Genomic DNA, 13,709 nt, shown 5'->3' with positions numbered 1-13,709 from the left:
TTGTTTGTTTTTAGCGTAATACCATATTTAGAGATTTTTTTTCCCACCCGATGACTGTGGACCTGCTGTGACTTTGTTAGTGGTCAGTGGTAGATGGGTAGATGTACCATCACGTATCACGCAGTTGTATGATACTGGACCTGTGGGTGGTTTTCCAGTTTTTTATTATGATAAAGAATGCTGTGATAAACATCTTTGCATGGTCCATTTTTGCACACTTGGCCATTTATGTCCAGTTGCAGGAAATGCTGGGGGAAAGAGAACATGTATTTAAAAATGTGATGAGCCAGGCATGGTGGCACGCGCCTGTAATTCCAGCTGCTCTGGAGGCTGAGGCAGGAGGATCGCTTGAGCCCAGAGGTTCCGGGCTATTCCCATCAGGTTTCCACACTAAGTTTGGCATCAGTATGGTGACTTCCTGGAGCAGGAGACCACCAGGTTACCTAAGGAGAAGTGAACTGGCCTAGGTTGGAAACAGAACAGGTCAAAACTCCTGTGCTGATCAGTAGTGGGATTGCGCCTATGAATAGCCATTGCACCATTGCACTCCAGCCTTGGCAACCTAGCAAGACCCAATCTCTTTAAAAAAAAAAAAAAAAAGAAAAGAAAAAAAAAGTCACGACTGTAAGATATGCCTCAGCTGATGGTCCAGGATCTCCTTGGATTTCCTTGTGATTTCTGGAACTGTGGCCTCCACTGCACAGCCAGCCTGGCAGGAGGCGCCAGCCTGGCGGGAGGCAGCAGCCTGGCGGGAGGCAGCAGCCTGCACACACGTAGCCTGTAGCTGGTCTCTCTGGAGCCAGCATTGATGGTCCAGTTCCACAGACCTCTTCATGTCATCCAACCCTGTGTCCTGGAGGCTGGGTAAAGGTGTCACACTAGTGGTTTTCATTGGCTGTTTAATAAAAGGCTAATTACAAATCTATTAAGTGCTATTTGAAATGATAGACAAAGGAAAAAAATAACAGGACTACTCAGGAAATTTCCTTTGACTATTTGATAAACACAATTATGCTGATAAAAAATCAGAGCTACTATCAGAAATAACCAAACAATTTTTTTAAGTTAAAAAAAATCCAAAACCTTCATGCTCTTGTGGATTGTTTGGGTGACTGTGTTTCATATTTACTGAATGGCTCTAAGTGTAATTTCATATTCTGCGTTTTAGTTTTTGTTTTAAGATTAATCTTGGTTCTGCTCACTGTCCCCGTAAGTTTGAGCTATCACATGCTTGTCAAGAATTGTGCAAACAAGAGTAACTGCTCAGTGATTTTTCCCATGCACATTAATAAATTTGTGTGCCTATTCTATTAAAAAAAATAATAATAATTGCACAAAGAGTCCAGAACAGAACAGCTACTGGGTTGAATCACAAGTGTCAGAGCAGAAGGGGACACCGGCGCTCCTCTTTTCAACCCTTTGATCATGGGTTTTACAGAGGAGGAGTCAGGCCATGGAGGCAGACGCCTTTCTGAAGGCTCTGCAGCTGGGACCTTTTAGTATTTTGTAGACTGAGATGTTTCATGTGTATTTCTTACTTACTTTATTCATAGCATGCACTTAATGACATTGATCCTGGTGACTGGCAGAAATTCGTGAAGACGGGACTCAAGTAAGTTGATTTTATTTTCTTGGTGCCCTTCAGTAAAGGTGTGAATGTCGTTCATCATGCAAAGCCTCTTTTATAGCTTGTTATTAGCATAATCCATGTGGTGGAGCAGATGTCACCTCGTTTTTAGAGATAGAAGTTGGAGAAGTTAAATGATTTACCTCTTGACACAGGGTGCTTCTGATGATGAGAGAAGCGGTCTTTTAAAAGAACTATTTAAAGAAATACAGAAATGTGCAGAGAATAATAGTAGCCCCCACATTTAATACATGCTGACAGTTTTCTGTGTTTGTCCTGTTTCTTTCTCATCCATCTCTAACCAAAGGTCAGCACTCTTCTGAGGTTCTGCTTTGTCTCGTCAGTATCTTATTTTGTATTTTCATACACTGAGTGTTAATATGTTGTTAATATTATTTAGCGTGTTTAACATTTTACACTAATGTATCATTCTTTTTTTTTTTTTAATGTATCATTCTTTATACATCCTTTGGTTCACTGAGATGTTTCTAATTTATCCGTGTTGATACTTGTAGATCTAAGTCGTTCATTTTTACTGCTGTAGAATATTCGGTCTTTTGACTATATTTCAGTTTACTTAGCCAGTCCTCTACTGACAAATGTCTAGGCTGTTCTCCCTATTCTCCCCTTTACATCACATCTCTTTCTCCCTCCCTCTCTGTTTTTCTCTTTCTCTGTCTCATTCTATCATTCTCTCCCATTATAGTCTTGCAGTCTCTATCATGTCTCTTGGGGTGGATTGGGGACTTACTAGCTTTTAGTGTGGGTGCATCTTCAGTTCTAGATGCTCAAACTGCTCTCCAAAGTTGTTGAGCAAATTTTTTGTTTTTGTTTTTGTTTCTGAGACAGAGTTTTGCTCTTGTTGCCCAGACTGGAGTACAACGGTGCGATCTCGGCTTACTGCAACCTCCATCTCCCAGGTTCAAGTGATTCTCCTGCCTCGGCCTCCCAAGTAGCTGAGTCCACAGGCACGCACCACCATGCCCAGCTAATTTTTTGTATTTTTAGTAGAGACATGGTTTCACCATGTTAGGCAGGCTGGTCTCGAACTCCTGACCTCAGATAATCCACCTGCCTCGGCTTCCCAAAGTGCTGGGATTACAGGTGTGAGCCACTGTGCCCAGCCAGCGAATTTGTACTCCCAACAGAGTGTGTGTTAGCGTTCATTTTCCCTCACATCCTTCCTGACCCTTGATACATTCCAACTCTTCAGTTTGGGGCAATCAGATAGTCATGCATTATTTTTATTTCCCTGACCATCCCATGAACTTGAAACAGAGAAAAGTATTTCACGCAAGAGGAGAAAGAGAAGTGAGAGTGGGTACCAGGTTAATGACAGCTATAGGTTACCATCACAGAACTATGACATTTCTTTCCATCTTAGGTTAAAGTTATTCGTATAGGACTGAAAAACACTTTCTTTAGAGCATGTTGCTTTCCTTTCCTTAGTGGGTTTTGAAGGGATTTAGGACATAGAAGGCTTCTGAACCATTTGATGGAAGTTCTGAGTAGAGGAGAGTGAGGAAGGAGGGAGGCCGGGCAAGGTGACCTGGGAGGCACTAAGTTGCCTCTTTCTCAGGCGCAGCTGCTCTCATGCCTCCTGGCATTTCCACTAAGCAGGAAGTTCATTTGGTGTTTGAGTCATAAAGAAAATAAATGCACTGGGCCGGGCGCTGTGGCTCATGCCTGTAATCCCAGCACTTTGGGAGGCTGAGGCGGGTGGATCACGAGGTCAGGAGATCGAGACCATCCTGGCTAACACAGTGAAACCCCGTCTCTACTAAAAATATGAAAAAATTAGCCAGGCGTGGTGGCAGGCGCCTGTAGTCCCAGCTACTCGAGAGGCTGAGGCAGGAGAATGGTGTGAACCCAGGAGGCGGAGCTTGCAGTGAGCCAAGATCGCGCCGCTGCGCTCCAGCCTGGGCAACAGAGCGAGACTCTGTCTCAAAAAAAAAAAAAAAAAAAAGGAAAAAGAAAATAAATGCACTGCATCCCTCCCTTGTTTTGAGAAGTGCTCCCTGTGTCAGTGGACAGACAGGACTGTGATAGAGCTATGCAGTGCCGTGTCAGTGGTAGAGCCTAGATGGTGGGTATAGGGTATTCGCTGCAAAATTCTCAACTTGGTGTTGTTTGAACATTTTCTTAATAAAATACTGAGAAAATGGCTGGGCGCAGTGGCTCACGCCTGTAATCCCTGCACTTTGGGAGGCCGGCTCACCTGAGGTCAGGAATTCAAGCCCAACCTGGCCAACATGGTGAAATCCCGTCTCTACTAAAAATACAAAAATTAGTCAGGCATGGTGGTGCATGCCTTTAATCCCAGTTACTCCGGAGGCTGAGGCAGGAGAATCACTTGCACTTGGGAGGCAGAGGCTGCAGTGAGCTGAGATTGCACCACTGTACTCCAGCCTGGGCAATAGAATGAATGAGACTCCATCTCAAAAATAAATAAATAAATAAAATGCTGAGAAAAAGAATTTTTATTGTTTCTTGTAAAATAAATTTTCCTTTTAGCAAAGCTCTTTTCCCTTTGACTCTCGCCGCCTAGATTTCGGTACCAGGACCACACATTTTTAAAGACACTCCTCACCGCCGTACAGCTCCTGTACGGCCCAGAAAGCTCCGTGCGCACGAAGCTCATCCAGCTCCCGGTGGTCCACATGATGCTCATGCAGCACTCGCTGTTTCTGCCGACTCTGCTGAAGTCTGACAGAGAGGAGAGCCCAGACAGCCAAGTAAAAGGTGACCCCTTACCCCAACCCTTCCATTCCAGATCCAGATTTTATCTCCTGATTTCCTTACACTGGCTGCACTGAAGCTCATCTCCCTCCAGCTCTCGGAGCTAAGGAAGCATTGCCAAGACAGTCTCAGAATGTTTTATTTCTGTCAAATCCAGGGTCAAGAAATGTCTCCTCTGACTTGTGGTCAAACAGCAAATACAAACCTGTTTTCAAGGCCTTAACTGGCTTACAGAAGTTGTGTTTGAGATCTTAGTGCCGTATCATGGGCTCATGTTAAAATCTGGGATCGAGGGGAAGTCGCATGTGGGAAAAAAGTGTGGGTGTCTAACCTGAGAGAAATTGATTTAGTTGCATGAAATTTCTGCTCGGGAGGATTGAAACTTTTACCAAGGGAAAACGGTTAGAACTTGCCCATTGACAGTTCAGTGGTAAAGAACTTCAAAAGCCTAAGTTTAGGCCCCATCCCTAATTCAGTAAGGATTCACTTCAGTGCTCACAGGTCGGATGTCAGAGAAGATAATCCGAGGGTTCTTGCCCTCGTGACGCCACGCTCTGTTTAGACAGATAAAACTCACACCCGGAAGTATTAGCAATCACCACAGGGTCAGACTATAATAAACTGCTATTAATAAGTCGAAGACAGCCATTAGCCACATCACTGGTATGGGTAGTAGAAAAACTAAAAAGGGCTCCCCCATTCATTTCAGGCAAGAGTAGACAGAGTAGAGGCTTTGGTAGCACAGTCATGGGGAGAACATGCCTGGATTGAAAATCTGTATTGGCTTAACATTTGGGAGGGGGAATGCGCAGGGACTGCATTCAGCCTTGTCCAAGGCCTAGGAAGAAAGGTGATTGTGGAGATGTCTTAATTGAAAAATAAGTGGGGGGCTGGGCGCGGTGGCTCATGCCTCTGATCCCAGCACTTTGGGATGCCAAGGAGGATTGCTTGAGCTAAGGAGTTCAGCCTGGGCAACATAGCACGACCTCATCTCAAAAAAAAAAAGAAAATAATAATAACAAAAAAATAAGCGAGGAAGGGATTAGATGGCAGTCCAAACACCAGCATTATTCAGAGGAGGAGATTTCCAGCATTTCAGTGTTGCCTGGAAGGCTCTCTCCTCTACTGGTATTCAATGTGTCTGCCCCACCATGCCATGTGTTTCAGGGTTGTTTTCTTGCAGAAGCACTGGTGGACCTGATGTTGACGGTGGTGGAGATGTGCCCCTCTGTCTGTGAGAGCAGCCACTTTGCAGTGCTTCTCGGGGCCTATGGCGCCACTCTCAGTGTCCTAGGTGAGGGTGTGAGGGCTGGGTAGTGTGAGCAGGGGGAGGGAGTGAGGGCCAGAGGGTATGAGCAGGGGGAGGGAGTGAGGGCCAGGGGGTGTGAGCAGAGATAGGGAATGAGGGCCGGAAGGATGTGAGCAGGAGGAGGGAGTGAGACCAGGCGGTGTGAGCAGGGCAAAGATGTGAGGAGCAGGCCATTTGAGCAGGGAGAGTATGAGGGCAGGTGGCGGGAGCAGCAGGAGGGTGTCAGGGGTTCATCTTCCTAAACCGATCCTGCTTTGACTTGTAGATCAGAAGATTTTACTTCTGCTTCGAGCGTATGAGCAGAACAAGCTCAGCCTCATCAACTTCAGGTGAGTGTTGGGCTAGAGGTAGACTAGGCCTTGAGGTCGCAGCCTGCTCTCCACACAGTGAGCTCCAGACTCGAGATTTTTTCTCTCATTCCATTTTGGTTCTCAGGGAAAGAGTGAGGCAGGCAACACTCCCCTGACTCACACTGGCTTCTGTATAGGCTGCTCTGGGGAAGCTTGGTCTTGTGCCATAAGGCATCTGGGCAGGGCCGCTGCAGCTGACTGATGGGTGCCTGTCCGTCTGGAATTGCCCCTGTTGGGCACTGTCGACTGGGCTGGGATGTCTCATTTGGTTGATTTTTCTGAAAACTTTTCTGCTCATGCCTTTAGGTAGATTGACTTATGCCATAGGGATTTCAGGGGAAGTGTCAGGGTGCCCAACTGTACATAAAATCTCTTTTTTTTGTTTGTGTGTGCATGCATGCTTGTGTCTGTGTGTGCATGCGTGTATGTGGGTGGGTGTGGGTGTGCATGTCTGTCTCTCCTGGGCTCCCAGTCTCTTGGTCAGATGGGCTTTGGTCCTGCAGGGCTGAGTGTGACACCTTTCCCTGTGGGCCCTGCCTCACCTTTACAAGTGCCGCACCTAAGCAGGAGCTTGATCAAATGTGCCATTGATAGAATGCACTTTTGGATCCTCTTTGCTGCCCTAGAGTCTTCTTTTCTCCTTGCCATTTGGGACTAGTACTGGAACATCTGCTCAATATGTACGTGTGTGTGTGTGTGTTCAGCCAGGAGGTGGGCTGACTGGGCCAAGGAAGATTGTTCAGGAGAGCTTGCAGGGAGGAGAAAACAATTTCCACGTCAAAGTACTTTGTTTAAAGATGAGAGCTGTATCAGCCCAGAAGCTATCTCCCAACCCTCCCCACCCCACTTAAAAAAAATGAAAGAAAAAGAAAATGAAAACATTTTTTTCTGTCTCTTAAGAATGCCCAGGGCTTGCATAGAAACTCTTTTCCTTTCTCCTGTGGCAGCCTTGCTCTTTTGACGTCGGAGCTGGTGATATGTCAGTTATGTCCTTTCTGGAGTAGAATAGCCCTTCTTATGGGAGGAAGAGGGGAGAGCAAGTCGGAGGCGGGTTTTATCACAGTGCGGCATTGTTCCAGCTACCCATTTCTGCAGGAGAACGACCTCTAACACAGAGAGCAGAGAACGCCAAGCGAGGCTGCCCAGGGAGTCACAGGATAGGGCTGGTTGTGAAAGAGTCTAGTTTCAGCTCCCGGGGGAAGAGCGAATCAAGGATGTGCCACTCACTGGCTCTGTGGCTCTAAGGGGCACAGAGCATTTCCGCAAACAAAATAAACATGTCATCCTTAGATGAGGGAGCAGGCCTGAGCTCAGGGAGCTGAGCTGGGGATCCTGGACGCTGCGTGGCGGCTCTCCCACCGGTCAGTGGTGGGCATTCTGCCAGGTGTGCCTGGCGTATGGGCTCACTGCCTGCCAGAAACTGGGGTGAACAGCGAGCATCCCTGAAAGGATGATTCTTTCCTTTTCTAACGTTAGTGACTGTTGTTGACTTGCACAGAAGTGAACCTGTATTTAGAAGAATTTTGTTTAGAAGTATTTAGCTCTATAGATAATGTTCCTTGATTGCCTGGAGGCGCTGGGCTTGGTGCTCTCAGGAAAACCTACAGGAATGAGATACAGTCTTCCTGTCTGCTGAGGGTATCAGACTGTGAGAAATTTAGCTATTTTTAAAGTGGCAGCTGACTCACGCCCCGTGATATAAACCAGCTCTTACAGGAGCACCAAGAGCCAGGCCCTGTGTGCTCAAGACCGATTCGTGCCAGGGTTGGCATTTGCTGAGTCAGAGGGATTTAATTGAGGTGAGGTGGGCAGAGGGGCCTGGGGCAGCAGGAGGAGGAAACAGCATGCAGGAGTGGAAACTCAGGACATTTGGGGAAAGGGTGGGTAGCCCGGCTTATTGGGGTCGTTGATGTGTGCAGGGAAACAGGCAATGGGAAGGCCAAATGGATTGGCAGTGGAGGGTGGAAGTACCAGACGGAAGCATTTCCATTCCATCCAGGAGACAGCAGAGAAGCATTCCTCGTCACAGCTGGGCTCTGGGGAGCAGCCTGGCAGCAGCGGGGCAGCAGCAGGGCAGTGGATGGGGGAGGGAGGAGGAGAGTTGGGGGAAGTGCTAGGCTGGAGTCATTTTCTAGGAGGAAGGAAGGCAAGGTGGCCTCTGACCGCTGCGGTGGCGGTTGTGGTGTGAAGGTTGTCCATAGCACACACGGTGGGCTTAGCCGAAAGGCTTGTGTAGGCAGACCTGGTTCACTCGTGGCCACATGTGAGCAGTGAGAGATCAGGATTCTGCCCTGTGGTCTAGCATGGACTCAGGAGCCAGACTTCCTGAGTTTGAATCCCAGCCCTGCAACATACTGTCTGGGCAGGTGAGCAGCTGAGCAACTTGCTTAATCCTCTCCGCACCTCTTTCCCCCATTTGCACAAGGGGGATAATAATAGTACCACCTGATGGAGCTGTTGTGCAGATTGAGTGAATTGATCTACATGAAGGGCTTAGAATAGGGCCAGCTGAGTAGACACCGGCTTCTGTCGTTGTCACCGACACTGTTACCCACCCTCAGCCTCACCATCACCACCACCCACTTCGTAAGCTGTGATGGGATTGAGTGATGTAATACGTCGCATGCTCAGAACAGCACCTGGTGTGAACTGGCAGCCTGACAACTGCTACCTGTTGTTGTTATCATGATTAATTCTGTTCCCGGGGGGCTCTGTGACCAGTCTTCCCTTTTCTGGCTCTAGGGTGCTGCTGTGGGGCCCAGCGGCCGTGGAGCATCACAAGACATGCCGGAGCCTGGGCAGGTCACTGTGGCAGCAGCCGAGTGTTGGGGACATCCTTCGCCTGCTGGACCGGGACCGGATGATGCAGACCATCCTGCACTTCCCCCAGAACCAGAAGCTGCTGCCCCCCAAGGTTGGGCTGCTGCTGTTCTGTCCCTACCCACCCCTTCGCCCCAGCCTCAGGGGCTCCATCTGCACCCTCAGCTTCGTTTTTCTTATTATTTGCCTTTTTATTAAGTAAGAATCTTATCATACATAAAGGTACAGAGACCAGACCCTCATAAGCCCACCACCCAGCTGCAACAATGATCTGCACTGGCCACGCTTGTTCTGTTTATACCACTCTGTTCCCCTGCCCCCAAGGAGATTATTTTGCAGCACATCCCAAGGATCCTATCATTTCATGTACAAGCACTGCTTTTTACAGAGGCACTTTGTTTTATGCCCTTAAATATTCAAAACAATTTGAGCTCTGACAATAGTGGGTAAACAGTTATGCCATACAGGTTGAGAATCTCTAATCTGAAAATCCCAAATCTGAAATGCTCCAAAATTTGAAGCTTTTTGAGCACTAACATGAGATAGAGACCCCTTTGCTTTCCTGAGGTTCAGTGTACAGAGACTTTGTTTCATGCACAAAATTATCTTAAATTCCTGTATAAAGTTACCTGCGGGCTATGTATATTACGTGCATATGAAACATAAATGATTTGTGTGTTTAAACTTGGCTCCCATCCCCAAGATATCTCATTATGTATGCAAATATTCCAGAATCTGAAACACTTCTGATCCCAGATGTTTGAGATAAGGGATACTCAGCCTGTATTACCTTTGTGAGGTTGAATCACACGTTTTTGTTGGTTTTGGCTCTTTCAGGACACAGAGGAGCTGATATTCAAAGACAAAAGCAGGGTGGATCTTGATGGCCTCTACGACCCCTGCTTTCTCCTTCAGCTCTTCAGTGAGCTGACAAGGCCAGGTAACTGCAGTCTTCTCTGGGGTCGGGGCTTGCTATGCATGACTTCTCAGAGGTCAGCTTGATTATGGTAATTATTGCCATAATTACCAGATGAGGACCTGAATCTTGGAAATAATTCTTAAAGGATCTTCAGCCATCCCCTCGTCTGTTCATTCCAGTGATTTTCAGCAAAGTCACAGTTAGTATTTTGAACATACAGTGATTTAAAAAAAAAAATTGTAATTTTGAAATCTGGAAATCTCCAATTGTCTTTGATGTTTTCGTAATTCCTAATGGTGAGCATTTTCTGCATTTTTATTAGTTACTGGTCAAATACCAGCAGAAATGAGAGATTTTATTCCTGAAAATGGGTCAGCCTGCTGAGGTTGCCTTTTTCTTGGCTTAAGTACATTTTGGAAATTATGTTTTGTGTCTAGTAGCCTCAGAGTGGGAGTCCTTGTGGGTGAATGGGTTGTGGGGAGAGAAAGAAACACTTCCATGTGACACACATTGAGAAACACTGAGATTGATCTTCCCAGGCTGGTCAGGTCTCTTGGTTGGGGGCATTCTGACAGTGTGTAGGGATAGCTCATTGTGGCTTGAATTTGCATTTTTCTAATGGCTAATGATGTTGAACATCCTGTGGCTTATTTGCTGTCTGTACATCCTCTTTGGTGAAATGTCTGTTCATGTCTTTTGCCCATTTTCTAATGGGATTTTTTGTTTTTTGTTTTTTTAACTATTGAGTTTGGGGATTTTTTTTTTGTCTTTTGTTTAACTATTGAGTTTGGGGATTTTTTTTTTTTTTGTCTTTCGTTTTTTTAACTATTGAGTTTTGAGTGTTCTTTATATATTCTAGATACTAGTCCTTGGAAGGATTTGTGGTTTGCAAATATCTAACAATCCATAGCTTATCTTTTAATCCTTTTAACAGGCTCTTTCACAGAGCAAAAGCTTTTAATTTTGATGAAGTCCATTTGGTCAGTTTTTCCTTTTATGGATCATGCTCTTGGCATCTAAGAACTCTGTCTACCCCTAGATCCTGAGGAATTTTTCTTATGTTTCTATCTAAAAGTTTCTAGTTTTACTCTTTAAATTTAAGCCCATGATCTGTTTTGAGCTCATTTTTCTGCGAGGTGTGAGGTCTGGGTCTGGATTCATACTGCTTCACCTGTTGTTGTCAGTTGTTACAGCCTCCGTGTGTTGAAAAGTCCATCTGTCCCGCTTGTGACTCTTGGTCCAGATGGGGGTCCCAGCTGCTCACTGGGCCTCTGCAGGTCTTTCTGGGCGGGGACAGGTAGAAGTGGGGGCTGCCGAGTCACTGCTGGGCATGCTGAAAGTCCTTACTCTCTGCTGTGCTTCCTCTGGCACCCCAGTGGGGGCAGGAGGAGTGTACTGTCACTGCCCAGGAGAGGAACATCCTGCCTCCCTACTTGGCCTTCTCTCATGTCACCCCAACAGGGGATTTGGGGCTCCTCCTTCCAGCCTGGCAGGGGTGGGAGTCTAGGCTCCACCTTTGCTGGTGTGGCTGGGAGTGGGGCACAGTGAAGTGTCTGGCTGAAGTATTGCCGCTCTTGGCTCACAGTTTTCTGTCTTGCTAGGCAGCCTTTTTTCCATTCTTTTTTGGTTAGAGAGAACTGGCTTTTGTTCCGGCCTTTGTGTGTGTGAGAGCCTGTCGACATTTCCAGATTGCTGACTTGAGTTCTAAGTCTAGGACAAATGAGGCAAGAAGACAACCCAGGAATGCACTACCTTGTTCTTTGGGTCTCAAGGTCTCTGTCTGGTCTGCTTTCTTTCTACCTTCCAGAATCGTCTTATATTTGTTCTACATATGGTGCTCAGTATTTTTAGTTCTACTTGATAGGAAGAATAGGAAAAAGCATGTCTACTCTATCTTGCCAGAATTGGGAAGTCTGAGTTCATTAATTTTTAACATTAGGTAATACATTCACAGTTTGAAATTCAGCAGGTGCTGAAGGGTATACAGGGAAAATGCACTTCCTACCCTACCTCTGGCCACAGTTTCCTCATTCTAGAGGGAGAACTGTTGCAGTTCCTCCTGTTTTCCTAGATCCAGCTTGAGATTCCAGTGGGGTGTGCTGGGGGCGTGGCGGCACGCATTTTGCTTCTGTGCTGGTTCGCGTGATCCCTGAATGGACTCCCAGACTTCACAACTGGGGAGATTTAGGTGCACTGGGGAGACAGTGTTCCACTATTCATACTGTTTTCCTCCTTTTTAAACTTCAAATTTTCTTTTCTCAACAAATGCTCCTACTTCTGAACAGATTTGCCAATCCTCTATCAGTGCCCTTTGTATCCCTTTTAAAAAGATCAAAGAGGCTAGGATTTCATAGAGATCTTCCCATCAATAGGCCTTTGTGTTGGCTCTAGCTCCCCGTGGTGAGCACTGTGCTCTGTTGCTGAAGCTGGATTTTGTTTGCAAGAGAGCAGGGGGCATTTCATACAAATGTCAGATTACGGTAATAGCAAATGGATATCTTAATTGCCCTGATGGCGATTTTAAGCAGCAGGCTAACTGCAGCAGATCTCCTAGTCTGTGGCCAGGAAGCTCTTCTGATTTCCCCTGTGCCTCAATGGCGCTGCTAAGTCTGTTACTCATCAAACATGGAAATAAAGTTTCCATACTCTAAAAAAATGCAAGACTACTGGACATTTTAACTTTAGTGAATTGTAACAAATAGAGCTTTCAGGAGAAAAAGGCTTGGAAACTGTTTAATAGCAAAATCAGGATGTTAATTTTCATGAAATCTTGAGTACTGTGCTTTTTTTTTTTTTTCCCCTTGGTCTGGGAGGACTTTTTTGAAGAGCTGTCATTAGTAAATGGTCTTTCAAATTAGGAAAATGTACCAGGTACCAGTTTCCTTACCTTAAATTTCCAAATACATCTATTTAAGTTTTATTGGTTTAATACAGGTAGAAAAATTTGCAGAGCTTGCCTATCCCAATTTGAAAAGGAATTGCAATAGCCAAAAATTTACACGAAAAATTCATATCAAAGTAGAACATTTCAAAAGGCATAGAGGTGGAGAGGGAACTGGATATACCCAAAAAAAAAAAAAAAAAAAACCCCACTCCCCAAAAAGTACATTTATTAGATGTTGCTCTGGGCATCTTGTCATCCTGAACAAAAAATGGAGGCCTGATTTTTAAACAGATTTCATTGACTGCTGAAAGGAAGCACACTCATTCATTGGAAGAGGCAAATTCCTGGCACTAACATAGTTGAAGTGTGACACATAGAAAAATCAGTAGTGGTGACACCATCAGCCAGATCAGGGCATAGAACAGTAAGCAGCTCCTTAAGCCCCCTCCTCCCTGGAAGGGGCCAGCATCCTGTATTTGAACTTCATGTAAATGGCGATACACATGATGTAATCTTTTCTGCCAAGCTGCATCTATCCCATGTTACATTTGTGAGATTCAGCTAAGCAGAGTGTAGCAGAAGTTCTCAACTGTATGTTTTTACTTCCTGCGGCAGGACCTGGGTCCAGGTATTGCTAAACTAACTGCAATCCTAAATTGAGCATACAATTAAGTTTTATATGTGGCTGCCAGTCTTGAGAGTAATTACAGTCTCACTGCTCCGTTTTCAGCCCTTTGCTGGAAATGGGAACCTATTTTCTTAACCTTATTCCTTCCCTTCTTTGAGTCCTTGGCCAAGAAACAGGGCCAGCCAAGGCTGTTAGCAATGGCAGTGACAAATGCTTTTTCCACAGCGAACTCTTGTCCAGAACTGGGCTGAAATCTACAGCTCATAATTCACACGTGCCACAAGGCAGCCAGAACAGGAAGCCCCATTTGCAATTCTCTGAGCCTCATCACTAGACGACCAGAGCACGCAGGCTCCTCTGACTCTTCTCACTGTGATGAGTCTAGCCTAGTGGGGCGCCTCTGGGGGATATTATGTAAAAAGAGGTGTAAGGA

General features: G+C 45.9%; 1 protein-coding gene across 1 annotated transcript in view; it reads left to right on the top strand.

The window, feature by feature from the left end:
• URB1 (URB1 ribosome biogenesis homolog) overlaps positions 1–13,709 on the top strand; it is an 80,918-nt gene that overhangs the window by 48,942 nt on the left and 18,267 nt on the right. Inside the window, exons 25-30 of the mRNA XM_054468497.2 lie at positions 1,554–1,612; positions 4,176–4,369; positions 5,550–5,660; positions 5,941–6,004; positions 8,768–8,939; positions 9,683–9,785. Coding sequence (XP_054324472.2) covers positions 1,554–1,612; positions 4,176–4,369; positions 5,550–5,660; positions 5,941–6,004; positions 8,768–8,939; positions 9,683–9,785 — 703 coding nt within the window. The remainder of the gene's footprint in view (positions 1–1,553; positions 1,613–4,175; positions 4,370–5,549; positions 5,661–5,940; positions 6,005–8,767; positions 8,940–9,682; positions 9,786–13,709) is intronic.

The sequence above is a fragment of the Pongo pygmaeus genome, chromosome 22 (assembly GCF_028885625.2).
Source record: "Pongo pygmaeus isolate AG05252 chromosome 22, NHGRI_mPonPyg2-v2.0_pri, whole genome shotgun sequence".
Classification (NCBI taxonomy): domain Eukaryota; kingdom Metazoa; phylum Chordata; class Mammalia; order Primates; family Hominidae; genus Pongo; species Pongo pygmaeus.
This window is presented reverse-complemented; position numbering and strand designations above follow the sequence as displayed.